The 13,228-nt window shown below is 42.8% G+C and overlaps 1 protein-coding gene across 2 annotated transcripts in view; it reads left to right on the forward strand.

The window, feature by feature from the left end:
* The window catches only part of BABAM2 (BRISC and BRCA1 A complex member 2), a 171,611-nt gene extending 158,847 nt beyond the window's left edge, over positions 1-12,764 (forward strand). For both annotated transcript variants that reach the window (XM_048297468.1, XM_048297467.1), the window contains exon 12: positions 564-12,764. In XM_048297468.1, the coding sequence (XP_048153425.1) occupies positions 564-627 (64 nt within the window). In that variant the 3' untranslated portion in view covers positions 628-12,764. The remainder of the gene's footprint in view (positions 1-563) is intronic.
* Positions 12,765-13,228: the final 464 nt, after the last annotated feature.

Here is a 13,228-nt window from a genome sequence, read left to right on the forward strand (position 1 = left end):
AGTAGGCAGAAACCAAAGGCAAAATGATGAAGCAACTTCTACAATAACTGGCAAACAAAGGGCATCCCTGGGACATCTAAAATACATTTATTACATGGTTGAGTGTCTCAGGACAAAAAACTCAAAGGTACAGTTCTAACTCAGTTTTGGATATATAGGATTAACTCTATGAGTCACTTGATCCTTTGTAAAGAAGATAGACTAAGATCCAAAATATACAAAGCACACTTCAGAAAAGGACATTATCCTATAAATTTTGAAGTTTACTAAAAGGAATTACAGTTCATCCAATGTTGCTGGTATTATCTTACGTAAACTGCTGCCATCAGCAGTGACAGTGTCAAGGTTTCTCTTAGGAGACAGATCAAGAGCTTATCTCCTGCATGTATTCTGACTTCACTGTTTTCCTGCTCCATTGCCTTGTCTGTCTTTGGGCCTTTCATACCATGTGTGAAGCCTTTTCCACACAGGGGAAGTAGGAAACGTGGGAAACATCAAGTGCTTCAATTCATGCTTTTAAGATTACTCCTTCCTAATCATATATTTTCTGTTCTTTTCACTAGGACATATTTCAAGACATTTGTCCCTCAGTTCCAGGAGGCAGCATTTGCTAATGGGAAGCTTTAGGCAGCTTCGGGCATGGAAACTATACTGGACAGATCCTTCAATCTGCACATGTCAGCCCAGAAGAAGAATGCCTGGAAATGGATTGGACTATCTTGATAGGTGCTTTTTTGCCTCTGAAGTGGTTTTGGTAGCTTCAGTTTTTGAAACAAAGACCTCACTAGCATGCTTAGAACTGAATATTTGATATTAGCCCTGCCCCTTTGTCTCTGCCACCACCATTCCTCTATGTATCTGTTGGATTAAATTTAAAAGGGCATGTATTGATATGATAACACTTTCTTGTGCCAACAATTTCATGTATGTTATGCCTTGTTTCCTTGTCTTCAGGTGGTCTAAATTGTATTTTTTTCCCCCATGGAAGTATGATGTAGTGTGTATATTTAGTTAACATTTTCAGCTTATCCTAAGAAAACATAAAACTGCCATATGTACCGGGAATGCTTCATGGACTGTGCAGTGCCATATTCTGCCTTGGAGGTTTGCGTCTCACTGTGCTTGTTACTCTCACAGGTATGGATATGAGTTGCACACTTCAACTCTCAGTGCCTTTCCAGTTGGTCTGAAGTTAATATGGCAAGGTGTTTGAGGTTTGGTGGTTTTTCTGATACTTCTGTTGAAAGCTCATCTTATGTGAAATGCTAGGCTTTTATGGTTTGTTTTTATTTCCAGTTGTACAATTTTGGTGTTTTCCTAATGAGCACCCCGTGCCATTACAAAAAAGTTCTGCTTCTTTAGTACCAACATGCGAGTAACTAGTTATATAAATCAGTATAACAAAATAAAGCTCTTTCATAGACCTGTAATTTTTCCAAATAAGATAAATACTGCTAAGAAGCAAACTTTAAACAAAGGAATGAATGATGTCTTGGAAAATAACTGATGAAATAACATAGGGTCTGTAGGTATTGAGCTTAATGCTTAAGTTCAACATATCTTCTCAGAAATTATTTTTAGGTGTATATAACTGGAAACATTACCTCCCCTAATTCTGAAATGCCAAACACAAAATCCCAGCTATTCATCCTTTCTTTCCTGCTTGTGTCAGGCGCACCAGTTGGGACTAATGGTCACGATGTCACTTCCCCAATTAATTTGTGAACAGACCAAGGTACTTTCCAGTAAGGAATAAAATTAACGGAGTGTGTTGCTTATAAATGGTATCTGGAAAATGTGCCCTACTTCTGCTAAATACAAGGAACTAAATGAATAGTACGCAGATGATACAGTGGAACTGGAAAACATTTAATTTTAAATTATTCACTATAGCACCACATGCAAGGAAATCTCATCAAACTACTTGATTGGCAGTATTCTCCTACCCTTTCTATAACTTGTTATTTCACATGAAAAATAGTGCTTTTCAGGGTTTATATTCACCTAGGAAATACAGATGGGTTTTGAGTAGTGAAGCTTAACAATTAAGAATTATACAAATAATTCACCTCTAAAAACTACAGGTATTTTTAGCTAGTTTGTGGGGAAATTTTAATTTAATACTGAAGTTTTTGGCTGAAAATTAAGCTGCAAACAAAATCAGAAGTTTTATTTTAAGTCTGCAGAGGAGATATATTCTGTCCTGTGACCCACCCCTTTGTGACTCTCAGTGCATTATCTGAGGACTGTCAACAGTTTCAAAGGTCTGAGCCTGAATTCCCTCTGTGGAGACATTGCATGAGGCTTTTGCATGCTTAGAGCAGATGTGGAAGGTAATGGTTCTATGTGAATAGCAAAATCATAACTGAACAACCTCAGGTGACTTAAGAACAAAATATTGTTTAGTATACTGGGATGATCTCACATCTACATTTCTTCAGGTCAAAGCCAGAGACACATACTCAAGAGTAAGCCAACCTTGTGAATGGGGTGGGAGAAGGCAGGTGGCTAATGGAAAACATTTGTTCTCATAGTGTTCAAAATCTGATAGAAACAATCTCTAGCCGTCTTCAAAAGGTATAAACCAAACCCTTAAGTTGCATCAGTACATTCCTGGAATCTTACATTTTATAACTTTGCCTTTGATTCAGTGTTGTAGTGATTGCCCCATGAACACAGTGTGTGCTTTATATACCTGATTGCCCAAGTGGCACCAGTATTTTTTTTATCTTTTCAGAAGTTATTGTCATTCAAAGGCTAGCAATTGCACAGTAGTTTGAAAAGAGGTCCACCCTTCAGAATTTAGGTTTGTTTTCAACCAAAAATGCATCCTTCACCTCAGTCCTAGTTGTTTTGGACAATGAACCGCTTTATTATTGAAGAGTTTTAGAGCCATGAAAGAGAATATTTTGAGGGTACAAAAAGCCTAAACCAGCAATTAATTGTGCTGAATTCAATAGTTTCACCAACTTTTCACTAACATACATAGAAACAAATCAATAGTTTCAGTCTAATTTTAATGTCATGCTACAATTGGTAGTATTTTGGGAAAAAAAGGTAGAAAAGATGAAAAACTGTACTGTTTGTGTTTAATGTAAGTCTATCAATTTTTAGATTAGAAGAAAAGGTGGTTTTGTTACACTTAATGAACATTTTCTTTATTTCAAAGCCATCCTGCACTCTTTGACCTACATGGTATTTTATGGATCCCTTTCTAATAGTTCTCAGAAGTATTGGGTGTTAGCTCTCCAAGTGGGGTATTGAGAGGAGAGACACTGGAATGAATGAAAGCTTCTCTCCAGAAGAATTTCCATTTAAATACTATACCAGAAGAGAGGATTAGTTTGAATAATTTTATATCACACCAAGTATCCATTGAAGGCATTTAAGTTAGCTATGAAGGCTGGGATAATGAGTTGTAGTTATTTCTGTTATCTCCTGTTTTATAATTTCCATTGTGGCCAGTTTAACGGCCCTGAGACTCTCAGCGCTTCCTTCCCTATTATGTGATATGTGCAGTTGAAGGGAGCAGTCAGACCTAGGCTATTTTCCTTTGCTTATGAGAACCACAGAACACAGGAGAAAAAGAGCAATGTTGCAAAGGTATCAAAAAGCCTAAACTCTGCTCTGTCCTAGTTTTGACTGAAAGAATGTGGTAAGTCTTGAGTTACTAAGCCCTCCTAATGCACGGTTTTCCAAAGGTCCTTAAATCACAAACTTAGAGTCAAGCCTTCATTCGTCTGCATACACAATCCACTGTGCTAGAAGTAATACCAAATCTTAGGATTCAAAGTCAGACTTTCGTCAACTTACTGGAAAGACCAGACAAACAGCTGGAAGAATAAATAAAAGTTAACTATACCATACATGGCTTGGCCTTCATTGATCTTTCCATTGTCCTGGCCACTGCTTTGTTGATTGGCACTTTTCATTTGCTGAATCTGCACTCCCATTCATACAGAGAGTAGACTTGAGTCAGTTTTTGAGAATAGAACATTGCTGGAGCTAGCACAGATCTGTGCATTGTTAAACCCTCCCTAGGGATGTTTCTGTGTATATTCCCTTTCTCTAATCCTGTCCAGAGCCTACAGCAATAAGCATCTTTGGTGACTCAGTCAGTGGATGAGATTTAGCCATAAAGTACAGTGCTTTAAGTCTCACTTCAGGTGGTTTTACACAGAGCTTTCTTACCTAGGAAAGAGAGGATTAAATCTTGAGTACTCTCCATTGAGCAGTGCCCCCTAATACCAAGGCTGGGGGTTTAGCAGAGCTCAGAAACCTGTTTTAAGTGATGAGTAGGGACTGCAGCTTAGACATCCTTCTGTGTCAGTACTCTTAACCAGAGAAGCAGCAGGCAACAGAAACCTGTAGCAGCACGTGAGGGTCACCGGTGCAGGTGTGAAATACATTTCTAGCACTGTGTCTGTGCAGCTGTGGTACATGCAGATGAAGGGACGAGTCCTTTGTCAGTAGAGGAGGGAGTTTCTTACCTTTCTAGCTTTGTGAGAAAGATGTGCTGCAAGGAGGTAGCAAGCTTTGGACACAACTCATGACCATGATTCTTAATTATGGGGCGCTGTTCCTTGCCCTGTGAAGCAAATGAAGTCTGTGACCAAACTGAACTGCCAGTGAACATTCTTCCCTTAAATTGCTTATGTCTCTGTAATTGATGTATTGTAATGCTCATTAAACCTAAAGGTACTCTTACTTCTTAAATGTTACTGAAAATCCCTTAAGTCATCTCCTTTTCAGTTTTTATTTTCAGGTATCTGTCCTCTTCTGGGGCAATTTTGCTTCATCCTTACTAGTTACTGCTGGTTTTAGCAAACTTGAGTTCTTTTTTTTGACAAGGCAACAAGGTGTATGCCAACATCTTGTGAGCCTACATTAAGTGTAGAACTATGTGCTGTAAAAATAAGTAGAAGCTGTTTTTTATTTACTAAGCCAAGTGTTGTGTTCTCCACAACAGAAGAATTCTGAGGAAAGGCTGTTACCAGAGCAGAGAGGATAATCATGCTGATGGCACTGGGTACATTTTTTTTTTACCAAATCTTCATTTAATTTCCATGTTAGCAAATTAGCGGGGGCAAGGTGAATTGTCCCTTCCTGCAGGAAGCCTAAATAAAGCACTGATCAGACACCATTTTATCTTGTTTATACTTTTCATCAATAGGGTTTTCCCCTACAGGGAAAGACAGTAAAAGTCTGAAAAATGTCTACAAACAGTGCAGGGTTTTTGTAAGATTTTAATTTACTGATTTCTGTAGATTCAGAGAATAATTTCAGACTTTGTTCTTGAGAAAGGTAAACACAAATATCAGAAACATGCAAGTAATTTTAGCTATGTAGGAAATAAAAATCTGGCAGTCTAAGTATTATTTTGCAACAACTCAAGAGTTCTGCCATGTATTTCTGAGCATATGCCTTGAAAGGCCATGGCATATTGGTGATTTTAGTCCTGCTTTTCTTATTCTGTTCCCTGTCTGATGTTAAAAAGCTCAGGTCTTGGTTCCAAGGCACTGCACAAACACCATTTTGTTAAAGTGGTAGTTACCAAGCAAAAAGGCAAGGGGGAAAACCAATATTGGCTGCTGAAAATAGGCCTTAAATCATCAAGAAATCAGAAAGGAAGCAAGGTATGGCAGCTGCCCTGCCACTTGCTGAGTCTACAATATATGGGCCTTTAAATGTGCCCCCAGTACAAAATACAGGAGGTTTTTCTTGCAGTGCTAAGGAATAAATGCAGTTTTAAACAACAGGAAGTAAAGCAAGCATTTCATTGCAAAATACACACTACGAGTCTAAAGTTATTTGTGTCTACAGCTCCCCGTGTTTCTCCTGTCATCAGAAAGGTTGAAGAATTAATGCCTTGTGCTGCAGCTGCCCGCAGTGAAAATTGATCCTTGGGGTACTCCATGTTTTCATCCAACTCTAGTTAAACCCTAATGATGCTTTTTCTGTCCCTGAGGATGGCAAAGCAGTACCAGGGAACAGCAAATCTTACACTGTCAGGGGTTTCTGTTCCACTGCTGCTCCATTTCAAGCCCTTGATTTGGGTGGGGCAAGTACTCTGTAAGCCTTCAAGCCTGCCAGCAATCAGGGTACATTTTATTTCCTCGTTGTTTATTTGAAATGGTTCAAGCTGATCCTAATTTGACATCCTGTTTCCCTTATTCCACTGTCCCTTTCAGCAAAATTTTTTCAGGACTAGTTTAAAACCCAGAGCTGTCGAGGTTATTTGTGTCTTTCGAAGGGGATGTAGCACTGGTGCAAGAGTAGCAACTGGAGGTTGGAGTCGTGTGTTTCTTCTCTGAACTGCAGTGTCAGCAGCAGCCCAAGCGTTGCACACCCCTCCCAGCAAACCTCAGCTGAACTCGGTGTGATGGGCTGGCAACCTGGGGTGCCAAAAACCCAGACCCATTTCTTGCGTTTCCTCAGAGGAGCAGCAGAAGGGCCTCTGCTGGCTCAGGTGCTGTGTGTAGCTTGTGAGATCCCGGCTGCAGGAGGTAACGGGCTTTGGTTGCTCATCAGATGGGACTAGGTTCATTTTTGTGCCCAACAACACAGGAGCTGTGCCAGGGGGAAATGCCACCCTGCTGATGCTGCCGAGGCCAGGCGTTTCCTCTTTATGCCTTGATAGGAAAAGGCAGCCATAAAATCCAGCTGCAACTCAAGTACAGCCCTGCCAGCTAGGGGTGATTTCTTGTGTGTTTTGGCCAACTGAGCCTGCTCTCTGATGAAATAGACAGTATTGGCATGCTGTGTTTCCTAGACTTTCTGCACTCACCTCCCTGTCCCTTGTATCCAGTAGTTGCTGTGTCTCATCACACCCATTCGCCTCTTGACCGTAGGGGAGCTCTTGGGCAGCTCACAGGTGAACCAGGAAAGAGGATGGCATCTGCTGGTTTCAGCAAGAAGGAGGTGAGTTTGGGTGAATGAGTTTGGACTGTGAGAATTTGGCTCGTCTTCCTCAGAGCACCCACAGCCCTGGTAGCCAAGAAGAAATGACAGCTTCTGTCTAATGGGGTCAGATAGTAAATGGAGCCGTTTCCGCACAGTGGTGGCTGGTATATAATTATACACTGGGCCGTGGCGTGGCTGGTCCTAATAGCACCCGGGACTCCTGGGAGTGACTCAGCTGCTGCTTGGGGCTAATTATGGGCAGGTTGCATGAAAAACCCCCACAACTTGATCCTGCCTTCCTCTCCTCCAGTGGACAGGTGTTCAGCAATGACCTGGATTGCTCATACGAAGCTGGGTACATGCCTGCTCGTGAGGAGAAGGCTTTTCAGAGCAAGGCTGCGAGGAGCACTCAGAGGTGCCTGGTTTGAAGAGGAGGTGGTATCTGTCAGAACATTGCTCGGGCAAATCCGATTCCCTCTCTGGCATTACCCATTGCTGGAGTACTTTATAAGAGAGATTCAAAAATAATCTAATCGCTTGGTTTGTCATGCTTGTGAATGGCAGGAGTGTTTGTTCTGCACTTGTCATGGCCATTTTGTTGAACTGGGCATTATTTTTATTGTGGTGCTTTAGAAGTGGATCATGGGTCATGGCTCTTTGCAGAAATGAACCATGTATTTGGCACTGTGATACACCGTGGCAAAAGGGTCCCCACATTAGCTATACTGTGTGAAGTGTTATTCATGTTCTCTGCTCCTGAGGTACTTTGGAGCAGTCTCAAGAAGCAGGGAAGTTAATGCAGGGGAAACACTTAGAGGGTGATGGAGGTTACCAGCATGGCTTTGTATAGACCCCCATCTTTGCTAAGACCTTGTACTGATTTTAAAGCATATACCTTAAAGAAACATCAGAAGTATCTCCCTGTGTCTAGCGTTACATGCACCAGAGTAGGGAAGTTGCAAGAAGCTGTTGAAATGAATTTGCAGGGAGTTTCCTGACTGCTTCCTGTCAGCTCTGTTGGATTGTGTTTATGGGGAAAAGTTACCAAAAATTCTGCCTCGAGAAGTGGCACCATGAAATGCACAAATCTCCGGGAGACCAAGCCCACAGCAGAGAGTGTTTCCACAAGAACATGCAGTCCCGCAGTGGAAGCAGTGCCCCCCAGAGGCTGGGGCATCTCCCTGGAGATTGGTGAGCCAGGAGTAGGCAAAGCCATGGTGGTCCTATCCAGCAACTGGAGATAGTCCTGCTTCAAGCAAAATGTGGGACTAAATGACCTGAAGACAAACCTTTCAGGTAACTTGGACATGGTTTTAATTAATTATTTAATTATTTATTTATTAATCCCATTTTTTAATATGATACAGATCTAAGCACAAACTGATACTATCTCCTTTAAAGATTGTTCAGAGGCAATAGCACTTGAAAACAAAATGAAGAGCATAAGTGGTGAGATTTCATAAGTTTATTGTTTCTAACCACTTTTAGATCTTAAAAGTGCGAAGCCATAAAATTTAAATAAATGCAGTACTTTTTCAGTCATTTACTTGTGTTAGTAGGCATGGCTGCAAAAATGTGGCTGATGTTTGTACAATACGGTGCTCTTAAGTAACTGCCTAAGCTAATTCTGAGCAGAGCAGCTCGAGTACTTGTTGATGCACTATATATGTATTGCATCATCCCTTCATTTTTATGAAAGGTACCTTGATGTTGCTTTGAAGAAAAACTGTGTTTGGATTTGAAAGTAGGCTGGGCCTCCAGAGCCATGCTCCCTGTATACAAACAAGATGCTTCTTCAGGGAGGAGCTAGGGCTAGAAACTGGTCCAACCTGCGTTGAATTCTGGTTGTTCAGACCACTTAAAGAGCAGTTCACAAACAGGAAAGAGTTAAAACCGAGTGAAATTAGCTGCTTTGTGGGCCAGGGTATCCAGGCCGACTGGCAATTGTGGCAAGAAGCCCTGTGCATGCCAACCTGAGAGGCCTGTTTGCAGGGTAGTTAGCTTTTACATACTGGCATCTTGCTATAGAAAAATAAGAATTGTTTTGAGGTTTGTCTTTGCACCTTGTCCTGCCACTCAAGATTAAATCTCTCAGACAAAACAAGCTGTTTGGGAGGCGGACCAAGAATGCCTTTACAGTGAAGAAAAATAAAAACACTCAGCCAACTGTGATTAACTATTGAATGCAAAACACTCCCTGGGTTTTGTTTATTTGTAGACTGTGGAAAAAGCTCACAAACGATGCCATGCTTTCAGTGTGAAAACACTTCAGCCTCTGCATGCTCTGTTCCTGGGGGAAGGAAAGGATTTTGTCCAAGCTGCTTTGGGAGATGGCTGTTTTTTTTCATTTCTCTAAGTGTTGTTTATTTGATTTTGCAAAGGCGATGTACCCAGTTTCCTCCCATTGTGCATATTCCTGCCCCCAGCTGTTCGCACCTGAGCTGGACTTTGTCTTCCTCCCCTCTCACTCCACTGGGCTGGACAGGCTGGGAGCACCCAGCTCAGGCACAGTGCTGCCAGATGCAGTGGCACGCACAGAATCCTGCTGTCTTCCAAAAGCACTCCCCATGAGCACAGGGAAAAGTTGTCATTAAAATTAAAAAAAAAAAAAAGAAACAACTGCCTGTGAGCAATTGCTTATTGCTTGCTGGCAGCTCTGAGCATCCCCAAGCTTTGAGGCAATCTTTGGAAATGACAGCACACAAGGAGCCCAAGCCCTTTGCAGTGTGCTTCATGTGTGTATTTACCTGTGCATCGTAGTAAATGACACTGTCCAGGTGTACAGCCAGTTTTAGGTTTCAGGGAAGGGAGAGAAAGTGGGTGCTGGCAGCCAGAGAGGGAGGGAGCAGAGGCTTGTTGGCACTGTGCCGCTGTGGGCCTGGAACAGCACTGCTGGGTATTGTGTTTGTGCTGGAAGGGCTGAAGGTGGAGGCGAGTACGTGGAATTGTTCAGGAATGCTCTTCAAGGTCAAGGAAATGCAGAAAGTTTACAGTGTTAATTGGGAAAGAAAAACAGGATTATTAAGACTCCTTTGGCTCCTGTTTTCTAAATTGCAGGAGTCAAGGCGTTTGTATTTTGTCATTAACTTATTAGTGCATTTTATATGCAGTGCAGGACAGGTCTGTTGGGAATTTTAACACTAAAAGCTGTACTTTCATCCCTCCACGGCACACTGACATAACTGAGCTCTCTGAAGGAAGGACCATAGAGTGCAGCTTCTTAACATTCGTTATCAGTTGAGTGCAGATTAAAGCACAGGCTCTGCAATGGTGCCTTCTGGCATCACAGTACCACACATTTCATGATGAGGGCAGAATCAGAGCTCCTCAGTCCCAACTGTACAGGTTGGGTCTTCCTCACTTAAGTAGTAAAACTGCGAAAGGGGCAGTCTTAACAGCAGAACAGACAGAAACAGGCAATGAGATTTGGCCCAAACAGACTCTTGCTTAGGAGCCATTTGCCTTCTATGAAATGTGAGCAGTATGCAGTTTTTTAAATGGAGGATTAGGTGCTCCTGTGGTACAGCTTTTTCCTCAGGCTTGGGCTAGAAAGCCTTTTGCTCCAGTTACTGCAGGTGTCATCAGGACACACCTGTATGCACAGATATGTGAGAGTTTGGTTTTTTTGTGTGGCTTTTTTTTTTTTTTTTTTTTTTTTTCTTCTGGGGCTATTTAGCTGATTTTGTTGACAGAAAATATAAAGCCAGTTCTGGCCACTCCCTGAAGTCACAGGGAGCAGACTGCCAAATTAACTCTTCCCATCATCCTATGTGACTCTTTAAAAACAAACCAGAATCCAAACCCCATTGCAGCAGGTTCTGTGCATGTGAGCAGCAGAACTGATAACATCTAATCAGCCTCTTTGCCAAGGCAAGACAGCAAGAAGTTCTTGCTTTATAACATTAAAAATGCTTTGTAGTTATATAGGACTTTTCATGTGAGGACATCAAAGTGCAGTACAGGTATTAATTAATTAATTAGGTTTCACAACACCCTTGTGAAGTATTTGTGTCCATTTTACAAACAAGGGACTGAGGCAGAAAGCAAGGATGTGATTTGTCCAGGGTGCTCCGTGGCAGGACAGGAGCCAGGCCCAGCCGTGCTGCAGCCAGCAGCATTGCTCCCACGCATTCTGGGGCAGGGGGAAGCCATGTCCAGTGTCGCTGTGAGAGTGGGAAATGGCTCTGTCCTCAGCCTGAGCCTCTCCTGCCACATCCCACTGGCATTTCCTGGGAGCAGATGTGCCAGGAAGAGCAGTGCAGAGGCTCTTGCTGCCCTTGCTCTGTCTCTGCAGCCACCTGGCCTGTGCCCAAGCTGGCACATCCCATCCCACAGCCCATCGCCAGGACAGGCCCGGGAGGGCAACATAGGAATGGCACAGGGCTGAAGGTAGTGCCCTCCCCGAGAGACTTGAGGCTCTTCACCCCGCTCCATCACCAGCATGGCCGTGCCCTGAGTCACCAGGTGCAAGGTTTCAGTCCTTCAGACTACTGCTAAGAGCTGGAAGTCTCTAGACTCTGGTTGGGAATAGGCAGGGTTTCTCCTGGAGCTCACTGTCAACCATGCAAGTATCACCCACCTTGGCTGGCACCACCCAGGGCCAGGACGCTTCTTCACCCGCCTCTTGGGAGGCTCCAGCTGATGCCAGGTGTGCTCAGCACCCATCTCCTGGTCACCTGCAGGAATGGGCCCTGTGGGAGGCACCAGTCCCTGCCAGTCTTGTCAAAAACAAGGAAGCAAAGGAGCTGCCACCACAGCTCTGATGTGGTGGAGAGGAGCCACCATGCCAGCAGAGCTCCTGGGGATTCCCCTTCAGCTCCAAGCAAGGTGCCCAAAGCCAGTAGGAAAAGGGGTAGTGCCCAATAGCTCTACCTCCTACAAAACCTCCCAGTGGGAAGCACAAGCATGCCTGGGAGAGAGGTTTGGGTGAGGGAAGCACATGGGTCTGGGGCTGAGGGCAAGTGGCCGGACTGGAAGCCTCTTTCCCAACAGCAAGGAGGTGGGGAAGAACTTGCATGGTGCTGCTCAGCTGGCCTGCTCCAGCAGCTAGGTATTCTGGCCTCTCAGGAAGCTGCCTCAGAGCTCTTTGATCACCAGAGAGAATAATGGAAAAAATTTGATTTAATAGAGGTCAAATTAACATAGATTCCATTGGGGAAAATCTTAAAATAGAAGATGTTCCTTAAAAAAAAAAATTAAGACCAGATGAGCCTTGTCCAACTGAGAAGCATGAAATGTTCTTCCTAGTAGGTTGTGGTTATTTTGTAATAACCATGCATTACACTGATATGCCCGTGTAATTGTGTGCAGGGAGAACAGGAGTAGTGTGTAGTATAGAACTGCCAGACACCCTCAGCTACCATGAAGTAAAGCCTATTCATAGTGGCCCATGTTTTTCTGATACATCAGTAAATCCCTTCCTTGTGTCATTTTGCTGAGCAAGACCTCTTCCCTCCCCCCACCCCCCCCAAGCTTTGAGCCCATAACATCTCATTTTTTCATTCACTCTCCTTGAATCCCTAATGCTTAACTGACTACAAACAGTTTGTAAATGAATGATGCCAGAAGACAATGTAGTATCAACTTTCATCTCTCCTTAATCTCATCCAAATTTTTGGTGTTTTGACTGAACTGAAATGTGGAAATTCCTCTAAAAGCATAACTTAAAAAAAAAAAGACAACAGATCCAGTTGGCCAAGGTATGGTCTTCAGGCCCCAGTTCAAATACAGCTTTTAAGCACTTGCTTAACTTACTAATTGAAGTCAATGGGATTTCAAGCACTTTGCTGAAATAGGAGATTCTGTGGACAAGGTTTGTGCCAGTACGTTTGTAATACAGAAATAAAGCGGTGCCAGGTTTATTTTGGCTCTGGGTTTCTTTGTGGTGGTGATTGACAAATCCACAGAATTGGACTAACACCAGAGAGGTGATGACTGTAAGAGAAGTGATGACAAGAAATAATAAATTTTGAACTGGCAAACACTCTAAGTTGGGCAGACTGAAAACCTCTACGTAAGGGAAGAAACAAGTCCATTTATGCTGATAAATGCACTCTTTTCAGGAAGACCTCCAGTTAACCAGCAACTAATGTGCTGGGACAGCTAAAAATTTTGAAGCAAATCCTTTTGTAAGTGGTGTAACTACACCAAAGCTTTTGGGAACAGACAGGTTTACATCACACAACAGTCTAGTCATATAATCTTATAATCATTTTGAAAAAGAATCATTTCCTGGAGAAAAGTTTTATGCCTTTGCATCACAGGCAATAGGACAGAGCTCAGCATGGTAAGGGATTTCGTGTCTGTTGCTGGAGGATGTCCAAAC

This window comes from Corvus hawaiiensis, chromosome 3 (genome assembly GCF_020740725.1).
Source record: "Corvus hawaiiensis isolate bCorHaw1 chromosome 3, bCorHaw1.pri.cur, whole genome shotgun sequence".
NCBI lineage: Eukaryota > Metazoa > Chordata > Aves > Passeriformes > Corvidae > Corvus > Corvus hawaiiensis.